General features: G+C 50.6%; 1 protein-coding gene across 1 annotated transcript; it reads left to right on the top strand.

The window, feature by feature from the left end:
* Window positions 1-225: 225 nt before the first annotated feature.
* Window positions 226-23,497, top strand: Nfkbil1 (NFKB inhibitor like 1). Its single transcript, XM_034523715.2, has 4 exons — window positions 226-395; window positions 800-1,076; window positions 20,893-21,114; window positions 21,252-23,497. The coding sequence occupies exons 1-4, from the start codon at window positions 339-341 to the stop codon at window positions 21,833-21,835; spliced, it is 1,140 nt and encodes a 379-aa protein (XP_034379606.1). The 5' UTR covers window positions 226-338; the 3' UTR covers window positions 21,836-23,497.
* Window positions 23,498-25,112: the final 1,615 nt, after the last annotated feature.

Here is a 25,112-nt window from a genome sequence, read left to right as displayed (position 1 = left end):
GTAGTCCTGCCTGTCGCTGCAGCAGCTCTCCCTGAAGACCAGGCCTGCCTCTACCTCCCTTCGGAACCGCTCCTCTAATCTTCCGCTTGCAGGAGGAACCTATGTCGCAAATTTTCTTGTTTCCCGTCCGGAGGCCTAATCACGAGTCACCCAGTCGGGGGGGGGGGAACAATTTCCGGGGTGGGACACGCAGTTCATTTCCGTCGGAAACTTGCGCGTGTTGCTTGCGCCATTTCCTGCAGCCTGGCGAGCCTCCTCCCTCCCCGCCTCCCTTCTCGGAGCGTCTGTAACCCGGGCCTCCGTCTCTGAGGGTCCTGGGGGGGCGGGGAGCAGGGCTGATGAGTGACCCCTCCCCCCGGGCCCCAGAGGAAGAAGCCTCTACGTCTGTCTGTCGGGTACATTATATTCAATTTCTAGATCGCTCTTTGAATTTGTGACTTTTCTTCAGATTTGTGGCTAATGAAAATTTCCCCCATCTGGCCTTACTTGATTTTCTTGTTGCTGTTGTTTCCCTCCAAAGTTCAGAATTAACTTTTTTCTTGGGCTCTGGAGCCTTAAAACAATTATGTATCATTTTCTCAAAAATTACATCAAAATTAAGTCTGTGACCCCCCCCCCCAGCTCCCAACTCCACCCCCAACCTCCGCCCCAAACTTGCCGTCTGCTAAGGGATGAGAGTTTAGAATAGGCCTTATCTCCCGCTGGAGATGCGAGGGGGAGGGAATGGGAGGTGAAGGGAGAAACAGGAGGAAGAGCCGAGCTGGGTCCTCACCGCTGCCATTTCCCACTTCTTCCTCAGCCCCAGAGTTCCATGGCCTCCGCTTCCCGCCGGCACCGCCGAGAGCGACGCTTCCGGCGGTACTTGTCTGCAGGACGGCTGGTGCGAGCTCAGGCTCTCCTCCAGCGGCATCCCGGCCTGGATGTGGACGCTGGGCAGCCGCCGCCTCTCCACAGGGCCTGTGCCCGCCACGATGCCCCTGCCCTGTGCCTGCTGCTGCGTCTCGGCGCTGACCCTGCCCACCAGGACCGCCATGGCGACACGGCGCTGCACGCTGCTGCCCGCCAGGGCCCTGATGGTGAGTGGGTCTGTGGGAACTGGTCGTGAGGAGCTGGCCCGAACTGAACTGAAAGCCAGTTAATAGGTGGGAAATACAGGCTTGATGTGATGGCTCAGACTTTTGACCCCGGGCAAGCAGAGGCAGGAGGATCTCTTAAGTATCTAGCCTACACAAGTGAGCTCCAGGACTACCTAGAGAGACCCTATCTCAAACAACAACAAAAATAGTTGGGAAATAAACTAGTTATTTGGCCCTTGGGAACTGTCGAAGCAATTGGCCAGGTTGGTATGTGACCATGTCTTTCTAGTAACAAATCCTAACTTGCCCAAACAGCTAAGGGGTGTACGTGTGTGTCTGTGTTTGCGTAGTGGGATTGTTTCTGTTTTTGAGTCAGGGTCTTGCTGGGTATCTCAGGTTGTAGGCGTGGGTCAGCACACCCAGCCACACAGCTTGCAACTTTCTTTACATTTTCTCTCAAGATTAGTGACTACTTCGTTTCTTTGATGGCTCTATAGTACAACCTTGCAGTTGACTGCTTGGGGTCAGATCCCAGATCCAAGCTGTCCCTACTCAACCCTCGCCCCCACCCCCCCATTAGTTTGTTTCTCTTTGTCCATAATTAAGACAATGGCAACCTTTGTAATATTCCACAAACATCTTACAAAGTAGCCATGCCTTCTGTCATGTGATCAGCTGGGATGGCCAGAGGACTTGAAACTTTTGGGTAGTGTTACGCCTGAGATCTGTTGTTCTGTGTTAGGAATGGACTTATGTCCCTTGACAGGTGCCAGGCTGCCAGTTTTCTTCATTCTCACTAAAATCCTGTAACAAAAATCCAACTTAAGCTGGTGGTGCAGGCATCAATTAACTAGCACTCTGGAACAGAGGCAGTCGGGTCTCTCTGCAAGCTCAAGGCCAGTCTGATCCACATAGTGAGTTCCAGGCTAGCCAGAGCCACGTTAGAGAAACCTTGTCTCAAAATAACAGCAAAACATCTCAAATGAGCGGTAATGGCAGACAGCCTCTTTGTATTTCATTTGTCTACTGGTAAATAACCAGCCCAGAAACAACCTAGCCACCTAGAAAGACAGGAAGTTCACAGTGTACTCCTGTAATCCCAGCCCTCAGGAGCACCTCAAGGCCAGTCAGGGCGGGGCCTAAGATTCTCAAAAAGTGAAGGAAGAAAGCCATCAAGCAAATCTAACCTACATGGAGGCTGTGGTGACTAGTTTTGTCCGGCTAAGGTTAACACTCGGGTGTTTTCTATCAGAACCTTGTGCTCTTGACCTAGACCCAGGATACTTCTAGATCAGTTTTCAGAGAGGCAGCCTTCTGACCACAGGAGATCGTGAACATCAGCCCCGCTCACTCACTCATCTCCAGCTCGGCCTCTCCTTGATCAAAAACGAAATCATTTAACACAAGTAAGAGGGGTGTGCATAGTTTATTTTCTTTAAGCTTAAAGAGAGAAAGTCTGCAGTATATGCTGCAGCTGCCTGGCTGGTTTTATTATGGGGTACCTGAAAAAGAGAAAAAGTCCCAAGATTCCTGAATAAGTCTTGCAGAATCCTCATGTGCCACCAGCAGGACTGTTCCAAGCAGAGTAGCAAGCCGAAGCAGTCTCACCCTCCAGTTTTGAGTTTTTAAGGGTAAAAATGCAATTGTGATGTACAAAGAAAGGCAGCTCTGGACAGCTGCAGCAAGCAAGCTTTGCTCTACAGACTCAGAGAGGTAGCAGTTAAATGGTCAGGCAATTAACCTTTAGCTCGGAGTCACACTGCACAGGAATGTACTGCCGGACCAGAGACCAGTTTACTGTAAGAGCTTATAGCCGTTCGGTTTACCCAAGGTCATTTTAGCCTTAAAGTATTCTTAGGTATGCATTCAGGAGATGCACACCTGCAGTTCAGCACCAGCTCCAGTTTAAGAGGCAGCTCCCTGGGTGGTAACACTGCAGTACCTAGGGCTGCTGCCTGCAGATTCTGAGACCCCCACCCTTACCTCAGGAGTGTGTTCACCTCTGAAACAGAGGTTGTGCTGACCACGTGAACCACGGACTAGCTGCAGCTTTGCGACGTAATGATAAGTATGCTGTGTTCATGGGGTTCAGTTAAACTTAGCTGAGCAGCTCCTACTGCTGGAGTAAGACCTTCACTGTTGTGGTGACTTCTGAGAAGCATGTGAAACATTTAATACACCTGGCGAGAGTGAGGACCTTCCTGGGGAGGTTCAGGATCCTGTCTGGATGTCACAGTTGAGAGGAGGTTACAATGTTCCAAAGAGGAAACTATCCCTCCACACTTCTCCCAAACCATGGCCTCCTCTCGGGCGGTTTCCCGGCACCTGCCAGTCCTGCCACCAGGTGGCGCTCTAACCCCAACTTCTCCATCTCAGCTGCCCGCCGCTTTGAAGATGGTTGAAGTGGGATTGCTTCATTGCAGACTAAGTGATTGAACCTTCTGCAGGACTCTTCCCTCAGTTCTCTGGTGTTAGGTCAGAGGGGTGCCCAAGGTCACTGAAGTGACTGGGTGGCTTTATCACACCCAGTAGGAGGTCAGAGGAGGCCCACATTTTAGACTTTGGTGAGTGTCGTGGAAGAGCACTTTCAGCTGTCAGAGGGACCCATCAGTAAAGCACCTGTCAAACAGTGGCCACCCTGCACAGAGCAAGCAGGAGTAGACACTGACAAGCAGTATAGTTCTCTCGGTTTTGGGGGTAAGGGGGGAAAAAAACCAAGCCATCATTTTGATGTTTGGGTATGGAGTTTCAGGTTTGCTTTGATCTTCTTGGGGTTTGGCTTGCTGGTTTGCTGGTTGGTTTTTTGAGACGTAGTCTCTCTCTCTCTGTAGCTTTGGCTCCTCTGGGTCACAAACTCTCTTTGCCGATCCAACACCCGGTCCCCACACCTAAGTGTAGGGTTTCAGGTGTAAGCTAGCACCGAGCCTCAGCCCCGCCTTCCTTTTTCTCTTTTTAGTTGAGAGAGTGGCCACTGTGTGGCTGCAGCAGCTCTTGACTGTGGTATCCCTGACTGAGATGCAGGCTTGCACTAATCTGTCAGCGTGGCACACATAGCATCCACTGCCTCCCTGATCTGCACAGTGGAGGTCAGAGGTAGGCCTTGTTTCAGAATGACTGGGCACAGTTGTGTTCCTATCCCTCCAGCCTCTCATTCTGCACACCCACAGACCTGTCACCTCAGCCGCAGTTGTCTTCAGTGACCCTAGCACAGGTTTCACAAGCCTTGCCCTGTCAGGAAGTGTGTGGTGAAAGAGTTTACCAGAGCACAGGCCTGTAAGCCCAGCACCCAGGGGGCTGAGGCATTATGAGTTCAAGGCTAGCCTTGGCTACATAGGCAACTCAAGACCATCCTGAGCTACAGGAAACCCTGCCAGAGGCTTGGGGTGCCAGAGACAGAGAGTGCTGCAGCAGAGAATTTAATGCTCTAGGCAGACGGTAGAGAGGAGCTGTCTGCACTTGGCATCAGGAAGTCTTCATACCACGGCGTCCTGGTTGTTTGGGTCTCGCAGAACGGACACTTGTCGGGCTCATGCCGGATGCTCAGATGGCTATTCCTTTACTGTGGGGTGAGTGTCACCGTGTAAGTTACTTCTTATAGTCCGAGTTGTCATGAGTTACTAGGTGTCAGACCCCTGATGGCCTGAGCCTGCTCGTTGCAGAGAATTCTCTGTGGTGCTGTTGTGATACCCTGAAGTTGACTGCAGCCTAGCTCTTTAAAATTTAGTTTTATCTTTTTATCTGTGTATAGAGGTCAGAGGATACAGTTGTCTGTTGGTACTCAACTTCCGTTGTATTTGAGACAGCATCTTGGGGTTTTGTTTTTTTTTTTTTTTCTTTCTTTTCTTTTCTTTTCTTTTTTTTTTTAAGATTTATTTATTTTATGTATATGAACACACTAGTAGCTGTCTTCAGACACACCAGAAGAGGGCATCAGATCTCATTACAGATGGTTGTGAGCCACTAATGTGGTTGCTGGGAATTGAACTCAGGACCTCTGGAAAAGCAGCCAGTGCTCTTAACCATCTGAGCCATCTCATCCAGCCTGTCTTGTTTCTTTTTCAGCCATGTCCACCAGGCTAGGATGGCCCATGAGTCTCTATGGTCTCCCAACTCCACCTCGAATCTTGCGGTGGGAGCGTTGGGATTACAGATGTGTGCAGCTGTGACTGGGATTACAGATGTGTGCTGCTGTGACTGGGATTGCAGATGTGTGCTGCTGTGACTGGGATTACAGATGTGTGCTGCTGTGACTGGGATTACAGATGTGTGCTGCTGTAACAGGGATTGCAGATGTGTGCTGCTGTGACTGGGATTACAGATGTGTGCAGCTGTGACTGGGATTACAGATGTGTGCTGCTGTGACTGGGATTACAGATGTGTGCTGCTGTGACTGGGATTACAGATGTGTGCAGATGTGACTGGGATTACAGATGTGTGCAGCTGTGACTGGGATTACAGATGTGTGCTGCTGTGACTGGGATTGCAGATGTGTGCAGCTGTAACAGGGATTGCAGATGTGTGCTGCTGTGACTGGGATTGCAGATGTGTGCAGCTGTAACAGGGATTACAGATGTGTGCTGCTGTAACATGGGATTACAGATGTGTGCAGCTGTGACTGGGATTACAGATGTGTGCTGCTGTGACTGGGATTACAGATGTGTGCTGCTGTGACTGGGATTGCAGATGTGTGCTGCTGTGACTGGGATTACAGATGTGTGCTGCTGTGACTGGGATTACAGATGTGTGCTGCTGTGACTGGGATAACAGATGTGTGCTGCTGTGACTGGGATTACAGATGTGTGCTGCTGTGACTGGGATTACAGATGTGTGCTGCTGTGACTGGGATTACAGATGTGTGCTGCTGTGACTGGGATTACAGATGTGTGCTGCTGTGACTGGGATTACAGATGTGTGCTGCTGTAACAGGGATTAGCAGATGTGTGCTGCTGTGACTGGGATTACAGATGTGTGCAGCTGTGACTGGGATTACAGATGTGTGCTGCTGTGACTGGGATTACAGATGTGTGCTGCTGTGACTGGGATTACAGATGTGTGCTGCTGTGACTGGGATTACAGATGTGTGCTGCTGTGACTGGGATTACAGATGTGTGCTGCTGTGACTGGGATTGCAGATGTGTGCTGCTGTGACTGGGATTACAGATGTGTGCTGCTGTGACTGGGATTACAGATGTGTGCTGCTGTGACTGGGATTACAGATGTGTGCTGCTGTGACTGGGATTACAGATGTGTGCATGCTGTGACTGGGATTACAGATGTGTGCTGCTGTGACTGGGATTACAGATGTGTGCTGCTGTGAACAGGGATTGCAGATGTGTGCTGCTGTGACTGGGATTGCAGATGTGTGCTAGCTGTAACAGGGATTGCAGATGTGTGCTGCTGTGACTGGGATTACAGATGTGTGCAGCTGTGACTGGGATTACAGATGTGTGCAGCTGTGACATGGGATTACAGATGTGTGCTGCTGTGACTGGATTACAGATGTGTGCTGCTGTGACTGGGATTACAGATGTGTGCTGCTGTGACTGGGATTGCAGATGTGTGCTGCTGTGAACTGGGATTACAGATGTGTGCTGCTGTGACTGGGATTACAGATGTGTGCTGCTGTGACTGGGATTACAGATGTGTGCTGCTGTGACTGGGATTACAGATGTGTGCTGCTGTGACTGGGATTACAGATGTGTGCTGCTGTGACTGGGATTACAGATGTGTGCTGCTGTGACTGGGATTACAGATGTGTGCTGCTGTGACTGGGATTACAGATGTGTGCTGCTGTGACTGGATTACAGATGTGTGCTGCTGTGACTGGGATTACAGATGTGTGCTGCTGTGACTGGGATTACAGATGTGTGCTGCTGTGACTGGGATTACAGATGTGTGCTGCTGTGACTGGGATTACAGATGTGTGCTGCTGTGACTGGGATTACAGATGTGTGCTGCTGTGACTGGGATTACAGATGTGTGCTGCTGTGACTGGGATTACAGATGTGTGCTGCTGTGACTGGGATTACAGATGTGTGCTGCTGTGACTGGGATTACAGATGTGTGCTGCTGTGACTGGGATTACAGATGTGTGCTGCTGTGACTGGGATTACAGATGTGTGCTGCTGTGACTGGGATTACAGATGTGTGCTGCTGTGACTGGGATTACAGATGTGTGCTGCTGTGACTGGGATTGCAGATGTGTGCTGCTGTGACTGGGATTACAGATGTGTGCTGCTGTGACTGGGATTACAGATGTGTGCTGCTGTGACTGGGATTACAGATGTGTGCTGCTGTGACTGGGATTACAGATGTGTGCTGCTGTGACTGGGATTACAGATGTGTGCTGCTGTGACTGGGATTACAGATGTGTGCTGCTGTGACTGGGATTACAGATGTGTGCTGCTGTGACTGGGATTACAGATGTGTGCTGCTGTGACTGGGATTACAGATGTGTGCTGCTGTGACTGGGATTACAGATGTGTGCTGCTGTGACTGGGATTACAGATGTGTGCTGCTGTGACTGGGATTACAGATGTGTGCTGCTGTGACTGGGATTACAGATGTGTGCTGCTGTGACTGGGATTACAGATGTGTGCTGCTGTGACTGGGATTACAGATGTGTGCTGCTGTGACTGGGATTACAGATGTGTGCTGCTGTGACTGGGATTACAGATGTGTGCTGCTGTGACTGGGATTACAGATGTGTGCTGCTGTGACTGGGATTACAGATGTGTGCTGCTGTGACTGGGATTACAGATGTGTGCTGCTGTGACTGGGATTACAGATGTGTGCTGCTGTGACTGGGATTACAGATGTGTGCTGCTGTGACTGGGATTACAGATGTGTGCTGCTGTACTAGGGATTACAGATGTGTGCTGCTGTGACTGGGATTACAGATGTGTGCTGCTGTGACTGGGATTACAGATGTGTGCTGCTGTGACTGGGATTACAGATGTGTGCTGCTGTGACTGGGATTACAGATGTGTGCTGCTGTGACTGGGATTACAGATGTGTGCTGCTGTGACTGGGATTACAGATGTGTGCTGCTGTAACATGGGATTACAGATGTGTGCTGCTGTGACTGGGATTACAGATGTGTGCTGCTGTGACTGGGATTACAGATGTGTGCTGCTGTGACTGGGATTGCAGATGTGTGCTGCTGTGACTGGGATTACAGATGTGTGCTGCTGTGACTGGGATTACAGATGTGTGCTGCTGTGACTGGGATTACAGATGTGTGCTGTTGTGACTGGGATTACAGATGTGTGCATGCTGTGACTGGGATTGCAGATGTGTGCTGCTGTGACTGGGATTGCAGATGTGTGCTGCTGTGACTGGGATTACAGATGTGTGCATGCTGTGACTGGGATTACAGATGTGTGCTGCTGTGACTGGGATTACAGATGTGTGCTGCTGTGACTGGGATTACAGATGTGTGCTGCTGTGACTGGGATTACAGATGTGTGCTGCTGTGACTGGGATTACAGATGTGTGCAGCTGTGACTGGGATTACAGATGTGTGCTGCTGTGACTGGGATTACAGATGTGTGCTGCTGTGACTGGGATTACAGATGTGTGCTGCTGTGACTGGGATTACAGATGTGTGCTGCTGTGACTGGGATTACAGATGTGTGCTGCTGTGACTGGGATTACAGATGTGTGCTGCTGTGACTGGGATTACAGATGTGTGCTGCTGTGACTGGGATTACAGATGTGTGCTGCTGTGACTGGGATTACAGATGTGTGCTGCTGTGACTGGGATTACAGATGTGTGCTGCTGTGACTGGGATTACAGATGTGTGCTAGCTGTGACTGGGATTACAGATGTGTGCTGCTGTGACTGGGATTGCAGATGTGTGCTGCTGTGACTGGGATTACAGATGTGTGCATGCTGTGACTGGGATTACAGATGTGTGCTGCTGTGACTGGGATTACAGATGTGTGCAGCTGTGACTGGGATTACAGATGTGTGCTGCTGTGACTGGGATTACAGATGTGTGCTGCTGTAACAGGGATTACAGATGTGTGCTGCTGTGACTGGGATTACAGATGTGTGCTGCTGTGACTGGGATTACAGATGTGTGCTGCTGTGACTGGGATTACAGATGTGTGCTGCTGTGACTGGGATTACAGATGTGTGCTGCTGTGACTGGGATTACAGATGTGTGCTGCTGTGACTGGGATTACAGATGTGTGCTGCTGTGACTGGGATTACAGATGTGTGCTGCTGTGACTGGGATTACAGATGTGTGCTGCTGTGACTGGGATTACAGATGTGTGCTGCTGTAACAGGGATTACAGATGTGTGCTGCTGTGACTGGGATTACAGATGTGTGCTGCTGTGACTGGGATTACAGATGTGTGCTGCTGTGACTGGGATTACAGATGTGTGCTGCTGTGACTGGGATTACAGATGTGTGCTGCTGTGACTGGGATTACAGATGTGTGCTGCTGTGACTGGGATTACAGATGTGTGCATGCTGTGACTGGGATTACAGATGTGTGCTGCTGTGACTGGGATTACAGATGTGTGCTGCTGTGACTGGGATTACAGATGTGTGCTGCTGTGACTGGGATTACAGATGTGTGCTGCTGTGACTGGGATTGCAGATGTGTGCTGCTGTGACTGGGATTACAGATGTGTGCTGCTGTGACTGGGATTACAGATGTGTGCTGCTGTGACTGGGATTACAGATGTGTGCAGCTGTGACTGGGATTACAGATGTGTGCTGCTGTAACAGGGATTACAGATGTGTGCTGCTGTGACTGGGATTGCAGATGTGTGCTGCTGTAACAGGGATTACAGATGTGTGCTGCTGTGACTGGGATTACAGATGTGTGCTGCTGTGACTGGGATTGCAGATGTGTGCTGCTGTGACTGGGATTACAGATGTGTGCTGCTGTGACTGGGATTGCAGATGTGTGCTGCTGTGACTGGGATTACAGATGTGTGCTGCTGTAACAGGGATTACAGATGTGTGCTGCTGTGACTGGGATTACAGATGTGTGCTGCTGTGACTGGGATTACAGATGTGTGCAGCTGTGACTGGGATTACAGATGTGTGCTGCTGTGACTGGGATTACAGATGTGTGCTGCTGTGACTGGGATTACAGATGTGTGCAGCTGTGACTGGGATTACAGATGTGTGCTGCTGTGACTGGGATTGCAGATGTGTGCTGCTGTGACTGGGATTACAGATGTGTGCTGCTGTGACTGGGATTACAGATGTGTGCTGCTGTGACTGGGATTACAGATGTGTGCATGCTGTGACATGGGATTACAGATGTGTGCTGCTGTGACTGGGATTACAGATGTGTGCTGCTGTGACTGGGATTGCAGATGTGTGCTGCTGTGACTGGGATTACAGATGTGTGCTGCTGTGACTGGGATTACAGATGTGTGCTGCTGTAACAGGGATTACAGATGTGTGCTGCTGTGACTGGGATTACAGATGTGTGCTGCTGTGACTGGGATTACAGATGTGTGCTACTGTAACTGGGATTACAGATGTGTGCTGCTGTGACTGGGATTACAGATGTGTGCAGCTGTGACTGGGATTACAGATGTGTGCTGCTGTAAGAGGGATTACAGATGTGTGCAACTGTGACTGGGATTGCAGATGTGTGCTGCTGTAAGAGGGATTACAGATGTGTGCAACTGTGACTGGGATTACAGATGTGTGCTGCTGTAACAGGGATTACAGATGTGTGCTACTGTAACTGGGATTACAGATGTGTGCTGCTGTGACTGGGATTACAGATGTGTGCAGCTGTGACTGGGATTACAGATGTGTGCTGCTGTAACAGGGATTACAGATGTGTGCTGCTGTGACTGGGATTACAGATGTGTGCTGCTGTAACAGGGATTACAGATGTGTGCTGCTGTGACTGGGATTACAGATGTGTGCTGCTGTGACTGGGATTACAGATGTGTGCTGCTGTAACAGGGATTACAGATGTGTGCTGCTGTGACTGGGATTACAGATGTGTGCTGCTGTGACTGGGATTGCAGATGTGTGCTGCTGTGACTGGGATTGCAGATGTGTGCTGCTGTGACTGGGATTACAGATGTGTGCTGCTGTGACTGGGATTACAGATGTGTGCTGCTGTGACTGGGATTGCAGATGTGTGCTGCTGTGACTGGGATTACAGATGTGTGCAGCTGTGACTGGGATTACAGATGTGTGCTGCTGTGACTGGGATTACAGATGTGTGCAGATGTGACTGGGATTACAGATGTGTGCTGCTGTGACTGGGATTACAGATGTGTGCAGCTGTGACTGGGATTACAGATGTGTGCTGCTGTGACTGGGATTACAGATGTGTGCAGATGTGACTGGGATTACAGATGTGTGCTGCTGTGACTGGGATTACAGATGTGTGCTGCTGTGACTGGGATTACAGATGTGTGCTGCTGTGACTGGGATTACAGATGTGTGCTGCTGTGACTGGGATTACAGATGTGTGCTGCTGTGACTGGGATTACAGATGTGTGCTGCTGTGACTGGGATTACAGATGTGTGCAGCTGTGACTGGGATTACAGATGTGTGCAGCTGTGACTGGGATTACAGATGTGTGCTGCTGTGACTGGGATTGCAGATGTGTGCTGCTGTGACTGGGATTGCAGATGTGTGCAGCTGTGACTGGGATTACAGATGTGTGCTGCTGTGACTGGGATTGCAGATGTGTGCTGCTGTGACTGGGATTACAGATGTGTGCAGCTGTGACTGGGATTACAGATGTGTGCTGCTGTGACTGGGATTACAGATGTGTGCTGCTGTGACTGGGATTACAGATGTGGGTGCTCGGGATGCGAACTCCAGTCCTCAGATTTCCGGGGCAAGCACATTACCAATATTGTGTTTTTCCAGACCCAAAGTTAACTCTTTCTGGTCCTGCTCAAAGAGAGCAGCAGCCTTGCTTGAGCCCAGCCCCGGGCTGCCAGCCCTCACTGAGCAGCACCCGCTCACCCTACATGAGGCTCACAGAAGAGCTGTCATCTGGAGTTGCGTCAGCGCTGGGTGCGGCCCCTGCCGACAGTGCTCATGAGACCACAGGATATCAACTTTGTTGGGAAGGGGAGGTGGAGTTGCTGTTGGAGGGGACCAGAGGTCAGGTTGTGACACCAGAGCAGCGGCTCCTGGGTGGTGGGAGGCAGCGTCGGTGTTTATGTAGCAGCTGCCTTCCCTGAGGCAGCGCCGTCCAGAACTGAGAGACCTGAAATCAGGAAGACATTGCTGTACCACAAAGTTGAGTAAGAAGGGCCAAAGACACTCAGCAGATTTAAAAACACGGTTCCTGAGAGCTGAGGGGGTCCAGACACCTAAAACTGCCGCTAGGAGCTGCCCAGCCAGGAGCGATGCTGGTGAGACCTCCAAGGCAGACAGCAAGGGCTGTTTTGTTCCCAGCTGGAATGAAGGGGTAAGAAACGTGAACACAAGGGGAGGACTGCAGGGAGGACCTCAGGGAGGCAGCACAGACGCAGGTCATGCAGTACTGAGACTTGCAAATATTTTAAGTTAGAATAGGTAAACTACGAACATGTTAGAGCCATCCCTGGACGGGATTGTGTGTATAATAGCCACGTTTCCTTCTTGGGAAGTTTTGAGAGTCTCAGACAGCCTGGGCAAAGATGGCGCCTTTCTAGGTGAGCAGTTGATTCCCTAAAATAACAGAATATGAGCAAAATAATGGTGAGTGTCCCCTGTCCACGACCAGCATCACACTGGGCCTGTGGGGAGATGGAGGACATTGAAGCAGGTGTGTGTGTGTGTGTGTGTGTGTGTGTGTGTGTGTGTGTGGCAGGTGTGTGTGTGTGGCAGGTGTGTGTGTGCACGCAGGTGTGTGTGTGTGCGGGGCAGGTGTGTGTGCGCATGTGTGTGTGTGTGCGGGGCAGGTGTGTGTGTGTGTGTATGTGTGTTTGCAGGTGATGAGCACAACAATGACCATTGGGATGGAAAGAGCCCTCTGTCTGTCTAGGGAGCCTGAATGTTGGAGTAAAGATGGGACCACCCAGATAGTTTAACAAGTCTCCTTAGGGAAAGCCAGAAAGGATTCTCGAAATGAGTCCCTTGGTGCCTGGAGGGATAGAGAGAGCTTGAGCTGAGAGCAGCCTCCTCAGTTAAGCTCTGTTGTCTGGCAGAAGACCCAGGTTCAGTTCCCAGAACCCAGGGGACCTGACCCCTCCTGTGACCTCTGCAGGCAAGCATCAGGTACATACATGGTATATAGACATGAGCATTAGGAAAGGACTGGAGAGATGGCTCAGCGGTTATCCTGAGTTCAATTCCCAGCAACCACATGGTGACTCACAACCATCCGTAATGGGATCCGATGCCCTCTTCTGGTGTGTCTGAAGACTGCCACAGTGTACTTATATAAATAAGAATTAGGGAAACACTCAGAAACATAAAATCTAATAACGAAATTTTTTTGTTTTGTTTTTCTGGGTTTTTTGAGATAGGGTTTCTCTGTGTATACCTGGCTGTCCTGGAACTCACTCTGTAGACCAGGCTGGCCTCGAACTCAAATACCAACCTGCCTCTGCCTCCCAAGTGCTGGGATTAAAGACATACGCCACCACTGCCTGGCTATAATATTTTTTTTAAAGTAAGTTTCAAAAATTATATCATTAGAGCTCAGAAAGAAGAGAAAAATCACCTCAGCTGCTCACTAGGATATGGGGGTGTTTGAGGATGGGTTTCACCCCGTGCTCCTCAAAAGAAGAGAGGGATCTCCAAGCAGTAGAGGAATAGGCTGCATGAGCTTTGACCAGAACAGCCCTACCTCCAGACACAGACCCACAGTGGCGTGGCTTACGATGTGGCTTATGGCGTGGCTGCAGTCTGAGAAGAAAGGAGCTGACAGGCCCAGGCCACCTGACTCTGAAGGGTCTTTTGTCCTGAGAGAGGGCTGGTTTCTGGTTGATTGGTTGCTTGGATGTTTGGTTAGTTTTTTTGAGACAGGGTTTCTCTGTGTAGCCATGGCTGTCCTGGAACTCAGTCTGTAGATCAGGCTGGCCTTGAACTCAGAGATCTGCCTGCTTGTGCCTCCTAAGAGCTGGGATTAAAGGCAGGAGGAAGGGTTTTATGATAAATCCAGTTCCCAGGTTGTGTGAATGTGAAGTGCTCCCAGGAAGGTACAATCAGACTCAGAGCCAGAGTGCACGGGACAGCAGTGGTTCTCTCCTCTGAGAGGTCTGCCTGGAAGAAGGGCCAACCATGATGGGCTTGGGAGGGCTGAGGTAAATTCTTAGTGTGGCTGGGCCCGTGGACCGAGACGGCTGAGTCTGGAGTGCAGCCTGGTGAGGTCCCTTCATTGCCAGATTTGCCCCTGCCCCCTTCCTAGAAGATTGAGGGTGCAAGGGCAAGGAGGTTGCACTGGCTTCTGAGGGCCTTGCTTATTCCGAGCAACACTGGGAATGAGAACCGGGTAGGTGACAGACTGAAGGGAGCAGGGAGTCAGATCCGGGACTTATGTCCTGAGACGGGAAACCTCAGATGTTGTTTATTTTTACCATCCAGGATCTCCTAGACCTGGTGAGCAGGGTGCATGTGGGTGAGCATCTGCTTTTTAGTTTTCCCTGTCATGGTTCTACACTGCACAAGCTCTAGAAGGAAGGGCCCTGAGACCCAGGAGGAGCAGAGGATTGTGTCAAAATCAAAGACAGGACACAGAGCAGGCCGTGCAGGCTGAGCGGGCTGAGCCCAAGGATGAGTGTGGCAGCCCAGCTGTGCTGGGACAGCGTCCTGGGCACGTTTTTTATGGCAGCATTGGGAAGTCCTGGTGGATTAGGCGAGGGTAAGGACGAGCTTACGGAGACTGCCCCTCTTGGGTCTCTCCAAAACCAGGAGCTGTCCTGAGCCCAGGATGCTCATGCCAGCATTTGGGATCCCTTTGAAGAGAAGGTCAGACTTTAACCCGTGTTCTAAGGGTCTCAGAGCTGCCTTGTATCTCTCCTTGAGTGTGCTCTGAAAAACAGTTTGTCTGGGAGAGGTAAACCCACTTGGTCATTTCTTGAAGCTGTTGGTACTTAATACCTGATACGGCTTCAGCCAAGCATCTGAATGGTGGCCCTGAGGTCTTTGGGAGCACAGCCTCCCCTGGGAAGACGAAGATGGGACTCCTGGGGAGGAAGAGGCAGACTTTGTTCTGTGCTAATACTTCTTATTATCATCTTCATCATCATCTTCAACTCTTATTTTTGTTGTCTTCTGAGACAGGAACTCTACATAGCCCTGGTTGTTCTAGAACTCACTTTGTAGACCAGGCTACCCTGGAATAAACACATTCTCTCGCCTCTGGCTCTCTAGTGCTTGGATTAGAGATTTGTGTTCCCATACCTGCCTTGAAAACAAATGTACAAAATCCTAATTTTGTTAAAACTCAGTTTTCAAAGTAACAAAAGCCTGACAAACTTGGCAGAAAATTCTCTTCATGGCCAAGACAAAATGGCTGTCACTTGAAGGTCAATGTCCTTGAGCTCCAGGCAGCATCTCAGGAGCCTTGTGTGAGGCAGAGGTTGGAGTTCAGCCTTGGCCGGGTGCTGCCCTGCACCAGGTTTCAGTGCCCTACTCGGCGAGCCTCCAAGCCTTGTCGGCTGCAGACTTTGTGACCAGCTCCAACCGCCCTGTGCACACTCACACGTGCTAGTTTTACTCTCGTCTTATCTTTTCCATTTTGGAAAAAGTCTAGTCATTTCACCTTAGGAGAATCTTAATTTACACATGCAGAGCTTCTTCTTAACTAAAAATACCCTTTTCCTTTCCACCTTCCTCAACCAGAGCGCCTCTCCACACTCACTGCCTCTGTGTCTTCTCCTGTACACTGTCTGTTTTTACTGTTTACTTCCTGACCAGAGACTTGTCTGTTGAGGCAGGTGGATTTCTGAGTTCGAGGCCAGCCTGGTCTACAGAGTTAGTTCCAGGACAGCCAAGGCTATACAGAGAAAATCCTGTCTCGAAAAACAAAACAAAACAAAAAAAAAGAGAGAGAGAGAGAGACAGAGAGAGAGACTTGTCTGTTCAGCTGCATCCATGACAGAAGGTAGGCATCACTGCAGACTGTGATAGCTGACTAGGGGGCGCTTGTCTGTCCAGAGTCTTTATTACTGCTAGGATTTTTTAAAAAGCTCTTTTTATGCTTTAAAAAAAAAAAAAAAAAAAAAAAAAAAGTTGAGATAGAGAATTACAGAGTATTCCAGTCCTGTAGAAGCTGACAAGGATAACAGTTGACCTTGGTCTGGAATGGGAATTGTCTCAGCTCAAGCCCCAGGCTGAAGACACAGCCAACAGTGTTGCAACAATGTTGTGTGTTGACCTTGTAGTTGCAAGTTTTAGATTCCAGATGCAGTTGTTCTCCCCCAGCCCCCAAAAGAGAAAGAAATAGCAAGTTTCTATTGCAAGGGGCAGAGGGTGGGGGGAGAGGAATGGAGCAGGAAGGGAGGGGAGGCTGTCCAGCGGTGGGGACTGGAGATTCTGTTGGGTCCAGTGATAGCAGACTGGACCTAGAACAGTTGTGTTTGGGGCATGTCTGTCAGAGGTGAGGATAATGGTCTCTGCCTGTCAGCTGCCTTGTCAGGGCACAGATGTTGGGGTGTGATAGTTCTCTGGGCTTCCTACCTGAAGTCTTTGAATGTGTGTGGTTGAGGAGGAGTCAGGGGAAGGTGGGGTGCAGTCGCCAGGTGGAGGGGTGCTGGTCTAGGAGAAGCTGGAGGTTGAGTGGGACCTGGCGTTGCCGTCGAGGATGTCACCTAAGGCTGGGTTCAAGGGTGGCTAGCATGAGAGGCTCTGTTCCAGTCCCATGCTAGCTAAGGACACGAAGGAGGGCTTTTTTTTTCTTAAAATGATCACAAAGAGATCCAACTGTAGGACAGGGTTGAAACTCGGTGTGTTGTCCTGTGGCCAGCCTAGTCTGGCCAGATTTCATTACAAAGGAAAATACGGTTTTGTTGGCTTCATCTTTTGAGAAGCTGAAGATAGAATTTAGAGCGTGTGAGTCAGAGGTCATGAAGCCCATCGTGTACTAGAGATGCATGCTCCCCCAAAAGGCCTCTTCAGAGGGCAGCAGGCCTCCCTGTTTCCAGTACTGACTTGACTGAGGTTTGCCCTAAACCAGGGCATCCTTCGAGAACAGAGACCTCCTGATTCACTGGGTGAAACCCAGTTGGTCAGGCCAGGTTGACTGACCTCAAAGAGAGACACACAAATAGCTGGCCAGAAAAGGGGCTCACTGTCCCTGAGAGAGTGAAACGGGGGTTGGCCACCGGTCTCTTGGTTCAGAAAGTCTGGCTGGGAGGTGGGCGGAGTTTGTTGTTTGGTTGTGGAAGATGGGCGGAGTTTGTTGTTCGGTTGTCTGTGGTGCTGAAGTTTCAGCCCCCAAACCTGTTCCTTTTCCGCGTGGTCCTCCTCCCTCTGAGTGGAAGCGCTGTGCTGTCAGAGGTGAGGAGAGGCTTATGCTTTTGTCGTTAAGGAAAGAGTGTTTCTTCCACAGAACTTTGCGTATCCGCTTCCCGTGTGAAAGGGCGCATTGGCAAACATGGCACAAACTGGGCAGGAAGGGAAGATGTTAAAGAACATTAAACAAGTTGTTGTAGGTTCTGGAGAGGCAGCTCAGTGGTCAAGAGAGCACTAGCACTCCTGCAGAGGACCCGGGTTCAGTTCCCAGTACCCAAGTTAGGCAGTACCTGCTGCCCCTGAGTGAGTCCCAGGGCAGAGAGGGCTATGTAGAGACCCTTGTATTTTTCTGGCTGCTAGTATCTATTCTGTGAGTAACCTTCTCATGTCTTCATTTTTTTTCCCTTTGGAAAATTTTCATATTCATACATGAAAGTCCTTTTTTCTAAAATATTATCTGTTAAAACACTGTCTTTTTTTTTTTTTTTTTTTTTTTTTTTTTTGGTTTTTCGAGACAGGGTTTCTCTGTATAGCCCTGGCTGTCCTGGAACTCACTCTGTAGACCAGGTTGGCCTCCAACTCAGAAATCCTCCTGCCTCTGGCTCCCAAGTGCTGGGATTAAAGGCGTGTGCCATCACTGCCCAGCAATAAAACCATTTTTAATCTGTCCTGTTAGCAACATGAAAGGTGGTCATGCTGCAGAGTAAAGCCTGGCAGGCTTGCCCATGCTCTCACTCAGAACATCCACCCTCAGCAGACGCTGTACCACATCCACACACATGCAGGCTTAAGGCTTTGGAGACACAGTCTGACAGCCGGGGTGAGGAGAGGTCTGTGTCTCAGACTCACAGAGGAGCAGTTGTTACAGTCATCAGAGAGTGAGACAGACACAGGCGGGTTCCTGAGGAAAAGTAAGAGATGCTAAGTGAAAAAAAAGCCATGAAGGAGGAAGATGTTAGCTCACCCCAGCCTGTCTCTGCAGTGAACCCCTGTGTTAGCTCACCCCAGCCTGGCTCTGCAGTGAGCCCCTGTGTTAGCTCACCCCAGCCTGGCTCTGCAGTGAGCCCCTGCGTTAGCTTACCCCAGCCTGGCTCTGCAGTGAGCCCCTGTGTTAGCTCACCCCAGCCTGGCTCTGCAGTGAGCCCCTGTCTCATAAAAACACCAAGATGAACAGCTCCTGCTGTCAGCCTTGGGACATATTCTACCACGTGGGTTGTGCATGCCCCTGCACTCTGTTAGTTTGAGCGGGATGTGGTGACCCATGAAAAGGTAGGAGAATCACAAGTTTGAGACAGGCCTAGGCTGCAGTTATAAAATGAGTTCTAGGATACATTGAGACCCTCTCAAAACACATTTTCAACACACATTCACACACACCATATCCAATAAAATAAATTGGGAATTTCAGAGGCCGGGCCAGTTGCCAGACACATCTGAGTAAATGCACAGTATAGTCACAGCTCCAAATAACCTGTCACGTGCGCATTTGTGTGGACCGAGGATTGCAGCACACTGTTGGCAGTTATGATCTTAAGCTGGATGTGTTTGTATACACACAAACACACACACACACACACACACACAAAATGTAAAAAAAAAAAAAAAAAAAAAAAAAAAAGCTGAAGTTAAAACCATCCATATAAGCCTGAGCATGCTCATACATATAAACACACACACTCACATAAACACAATACACTCTGTACTCTTACACACTCACATAAACACACACATACTCTACTCTCATACACTCATAAACACACTACACTCACATACACTATGTACTGACACACTCATATAAGCACACTGCACACTCACATAAAACTGCACTCACATAAAGTGCATGCTCACACATGCATAAACACTCATCACTCACATATAAACACATACTAGGCACTTACACATAAACACTCAGAACTCACAGTCAAACACACTATGCATGCTCACACATAAACAAGTACTATGCACTTGTTCATGTAAACACACTGCATGCTCATACACAAACACTGCATGCTCACACTCACATACACACTCAGCACTCACAGAAACACATAAACACTGCAAACTCACACATAAACATACTACATGTTCATGCACAAACACTGCACACTCACACACTCAGCACTCACACACCACACACACTCACACAAACACACGCTGCACGCTCACATGCTCCATACACACTCCCACCCTGCAGTGAGCCCTGATGGGAAGAAGTTGAAGGGCGGAAGCTAGAAGCAGGTCCTTGCTAAGTGGGACAGCTCGGGAGGGTTTGCAGCAGATCACAGCAGGAAGCCTGCCCCACCCTGATGTGGTTTCAGAATGGATTGGCACCTTGGCTAACTGTGTAGGCCCTTCTATCCTGTGGCAGTTACAGGTCAACCCTGCATCTGTGCCATCCTCCCGGTAACTTCCTGGAACCAGCAAAGCCTAGTGTCCCATTGCCTTCTACTCTAGGAAGAAATACGAAATAGGCCCACAGTCAGGAATGCTGCCCCAGCCACTCGCCTGCCTCTGGCCCCTGAGTGGAGGCAGCTGGTTCCAGCTGGTGGCTTCACTGAGTAGGGTGAAGCAAGCTAGATGGCATCTGGCTCCCCTTACTGTCTACCTGGTGAGAACGGCTCAGGTCCTTCCCTGCCCATGGCCACCATCACTTGGGAGGAGCTCGCTCTGCTGCTAGCAGTACCTGTGTGTCTCACCGCCATCCTTCCCTCCCTTGGAGAAGGCTGGGAAATTCTGCAGAAAACTTTTATTTTACTCAGATTTATTGGGTAGAAATTCTAAGTGTACTTTTATGTTTTTGTGTAGTGGTACAGAACACGGTGTTTTGATATTTATTTCATGTAGCCCAGGCTGTCCTGCAACTCTGTAGACCAGGCTGACCTTGAACTCACAGAGTTCTACTGCCTCTGCCTCTGCCTCCTGAGCACTGGGATTAAAGATGTGTGCTACCTGATGTGGTAACCTTAATATGTAGTTTTAGAGGAGAACTATGGTTTGGAACATGTATATAGTGATAATAGCTTCAAACAAACTGAAAATAGTCAAAAGCGGCTGGAGAGATGGCTCAGCGGTTAGAGCACTGACTGCTCTCCCAGAGGTCCTGAGTTCAATTCCCAGCAACCACATGGTGGCTCACGACCATCTGTAATGGGATCCGATGCCCTCTCCTGGTGTGTCTGAAGACAGCAACAGTGTACATATATAAATAAATAAATAAGTCTTTTTAAAAAATCATCCAAAGAATTTGAAGTCGTCCTTGGTGGCAGGGCCAGAAAACGTCATTGGCTTGGAGGGAACTGAGATTGTCTGTGGGGAACGAGTCGGGATGTGCTTATGTGATTGTGGACGTGGGGATAAGAGAATCCAAGATGGCAGCCCCGCGGAGCCCCAGCTGACTGCTCACTGTCTCTGCCCCTAGCTTACACGGATTTCTTCCTGCCGCTGCTGAGTCGCTGCCCGTCTGCCATGGGGATAAAGAATAAGGATGGGGAGACTCCTGGGCAGATTCTGGGCTGGGGACCTCCCTGGGATTCTGCTGAAGAGGAAGAGGATGAGGAGGTTTCCAAGGAGCGGGAATGGCAGCAGAAGCTACAAGGCGAGCTGGAGGATGAGTGGCAGGAGGTCATCGGGAGGTTTGAAGGTAAGGAGCCAATTGCCACCCCAGCCGCCTGCCTTCCCTCCCCAGCCCCTCTGTATGTCTCTGTCTCTCTGTCTCAGTTCCCCCCACCCCCAAATCACAGCCTCTCTCCAACACCCTCATCCCACCTCCCCAAACAGATGATGCCTCCCGGGACACGCAGGAGCCCGAGTCCTTCTCAGCATGGTCAGAGCGCCTAGCTCGGGAGCATGCCCAGAAGCAGCGGCAGCTGGAGGCAGAGGGATCCCGCAGACCTCCAAGGGCTGAGGGCTCCAGTTACAGCTGGCAGCAGCAAGAGGAGGAACAGCGGCTTTTCCGAGAGCGAGCTCAGGCCAAGGAGAAGGAACTGTGTGAGAGCCGAGCCAGGAGGGCTCAAGAGGCTCTACGGGACAAAGGGCCAGAACCTCCCAGGGCTGGGCCCAGGGCAGAGCACCCGCGAGGGGCAGGGCGGGGTAGCCTCTGGCGCTTTGGCGATGTGCCCTGGCCCTGCCCTGGTGGAGGGGATCCAGAAGCCATGGCTGCAGCGTTGGTAGCCAGGGGCCCCCCTCTGGAAGAACAGGGGGCTCTGAAGAGGTACTTGAGAGTCCAGCAGGTCAGATGGCACCCTGACCGCTTCCTGCAGCGATTCCGAAGCCAGATTGAGACCTGGGAGCTGGGCCGTGTGATGGGAGCTGTGACAGCCCTTTCTCAGGCCCTGAACCGCCATGCAGAAGCCCTCAAGTGACCCTAGGGAGTGAGCAAGAACCTGTGGGGATGTAGCCTCAAGGACAGCCGGAAGGAAGCAAGGTCATGGATGGGGATGGACAAGAAGAGGCACAAAGGATATGGGAAGGCTAACATTTCGTAACGGGGGCGGGGGTGGGGCGGGGGAGGCTCTACCACTGCTCTGGACTGCCATTTCCTAATAAGACTTGGTTCTACACCTAACTCCAGAGTCTCCTCTGTTTTTTCCATTGCTATGGTTTTCATCACCGGTGACATCTCCTTTCCCGCCCAATTGTTGAAACCCACAGCTCCCACACACCTGCAGCACAGTCACAGTGCGCTTTCAATGGAGACCAGAAACCCTGCCTGCCCTCCCCCAGAAGGCCTGGTTCATCTTCCAGACTCTCTCAGCTCCCCACCCCAACCCCCAACCCCCGCTGGGGTCCTGACAAGGTTGCAATAGAAGAAAAATATGAACAAGAGACAGAAAAAGGAACAACCCCCCCACATCCCCAACCAGAACCAACCACATCCTCACCCTACCCAGCTCAGGGCTTTCCCTCTGCTGAGTCACTGAATGATCTGGGTTGGGGGCAGCAGGGCTAGGGGACCACGAGGACCTGGGAGTACAGAAGATAGAACCAGAGGGGATGGAGGAAGAGCCATGTGGGGGAGGGAATTTCAGTTGCTAAAATTAGAAGCAGGAAGGAGGCTGGAAAGGGCCAGATTATGTAACCTGGGTTGTCTGTTCTTGGGTAACTAGAGATCCACACCCGAGCCTATCCGGGCTTCTAAGTCTCATCTCATCGTCTCTGGGGCTCCAATCATGGCATCTGCTGCTTGCCAACCACACCCAAAACCTGGACTTGATCTCTGGGCCATCCAGGCTTGGCCTAACACAGAATCATCTACTTTTCCAAGAACCAGTAGTTGAGGTCTTAGGGGTTGGAGAGGGAAGGTCTGAGACTTGGAAGATGGAGTAGAAATCCATACCACTTTACAAATTCAAGAGCTCTCTGGAAATGGAGAAGTTGTACACAAATCCCACTACCAACACCTGAGACACAACCGGGGCCTTAATAGTTGAGTCAAGACAGGAGAGAACTGTTCAGGTGTCTATGTTAGCTGTCTGTGTTCCACAGGTAGTGAATGGCCAGGGCTATAACCCAGCCTGCTTAGGGGTCCCCCGCACTGCGTAGGAAGGAGAAGCTGTTAGAGACAGGATGGAGAGGGCCTGAGACCCTCAGAGGAATCATCTGGAGGCTAGGAAGAGGCCCAAGCCCCTTGCACCCAAGACTAGGCAGATTCTGAGCAGTGGGAGGGGGCAGCTCTGTGAGAGGAAGCTGCTGAGATTCGGAGAAGAGACCTGGAACTGTGAGCTAACCCAGGCATCCGGTTCCTCTCACAGGCCGGGGATCTCGGAAGTGGCATGCAAAGAGTCCAGGCTGAAGTTGGGACCCCTGAGCTGGGGCCCAGGGGGGCAGTCGCGCCCACCGCTCCCAGATTTTTCATTCTAGAGTGCTTGGTTTGCTTTTCTACATGAATTACATGAAACCAGAGTAAGATAAGCTGTGATACCCTCCCTACCCCACCCCAACCTCCCTCTCTAGCCCTCTCTGCTGTCTGTCCCCCAGGCCTGGTGGGGGTTCCCCTGAGATAAAGGCTGTTCACTTTCTCTGACCACATGGTTTCCGCTTCTGCATCTCTCATTTCCTAGGCTGATAAAAATACTGAGTCCCAGAGGCCCCGGCTTCCTCTGACCCTCTGGTACCAAGCAGCAGGCATCCTGTCCACTGTGGTGGGGGTAGGCAGGAAACTCAGGGATCCCCAAGAGTTGACTCAATGTCTACCATGCAATAGTAGTTGCTTTGAAAATGTCTCCCTTTCCTCAAGCTGTGCCCAGGAGTTGGATCTCTGGGGTGGGGTGCTTTGGGGCTCAAGTTGAGAAACAAAGTTAGGAAATAAACTAGAGATTGAACGTCTGCCTGGGGACTGAAATGAGGGTGGGTTTCAGATAAAATAGAAAAGGGATCTGGGCTTCTGTCTGGCACATGTCAGCTGAGCGTCACGGAACCCAAAGGATTCAAACTAACTCTGCTTCAGGGAACACCCCCATAGCCCAGTGACTGAAGGCATGAATTGCTGTCTTCACAGAAGGGCCCATGGGATCCAGGCAGGAGGCTCCCCAGAGGCCAGGGACAGTGAAAATCCCTGAGAGCACTGGGTGAAGGCTGACCAAAGAGCTTGAGATGAGGCTGAGAAGCCACAAAATACAGTGTGAACTGGTGTGAGCTGGAACATGCTGGTACACACTGAGCATTTCCAGGCCAAGAAGCACAGGTGTGTGAGAACCTGTGAGAGGAAGGTTGGGACGGGGAGTTGGGGTTTTTACTGTAATGGTGACCTGGGGCCCCTGTGAGGATCAAGAATGGGAGGATGCTGTGGGGTCCAGACTGACCCCACAGCATGAGCTGTGACCGGATGAGCTCAGCCTTTCTGGTCACTGTGATCCTGCAGGGGATTCTGAGACCCAGAAGCAGCTCCCTGCCGTTCTCTCAGGCTTTACCTCAGCCCTTCTCCCTGTCCCAGAGCCACTCACAGGCTACAGCCTTTGCCTGTCTGGATCACAGAAGCTGGGAGCCCTCTTTGAAAAACCAACCAGAAAACTTAACAAACTTCTCTGTCCCGTCTCCCCATGTAAAAACTGTCTTTAGTCCTTAGATGAATTCTTCGAACCCTGATGTCTGGCTGGCGGTAGGTCGGTCATAAACCCCGCAGAGGCCTTGGGAGAAAGGTCTTGCCAATGGGTGGGCCTAGCCGAGTTCCCTGACTCCATATCTATTAGGGGGCAACCTCTGTCCAGTCATATCACTGCCCAGCTGTTCCATATGCCTCAAGTCTAAACCTAGAAGCTGACACCCAGCTAGGCTTTGACATGAAGACTCCAGTTGCCAAAAAGGTTCTTCATATGCTTTTGTTTTGTTAACTTATGAGGGGTAAGGGAAGAGGTGACACCCTTCAGCCTCTACACTGTCACCATTTCTCCAGAACGTGCCCAGTGAGAGACCCTATCCCAAAAGGAAAAAGAAAGGAAGGGAGGGAGGGAGGGAGGGAGGGAGGGAGGGAGGGAGGGAGGAAGGGAGAGAGGGTGGACTGAGCAGAGGAAGACCACCAAGCCTAAGCCTGAAAGCCTGAGTTCTACCCACATAGTGGAGGAAGAGAACTGATTCCTACAAACTGTCCTCTGGCCTCCACAGTGCCCTGTGGCACTCATGCACACAACAAATAAAAATGTA

The sequence above is a fragment of the Arvicanthis niloticus genome, chromosome 20, assembly GCF_011762505.2.
Source record: "Arvicanthis niloticus isolate mArvNil1 chromosome 20, mArvNil1.pat.X, whole genome shotgun sequence".
Lineage (NCBI taxonomy): Eukaryota > Metazoa > Chordata > Mammalia > Rodentia > Muridae > Arvicanthis > Arvicanthis niloticus.
Note: the sequence above shows the minus strand (reverse complement) of the source record. Positions and strands in the feature narration are given on the sequence as shown.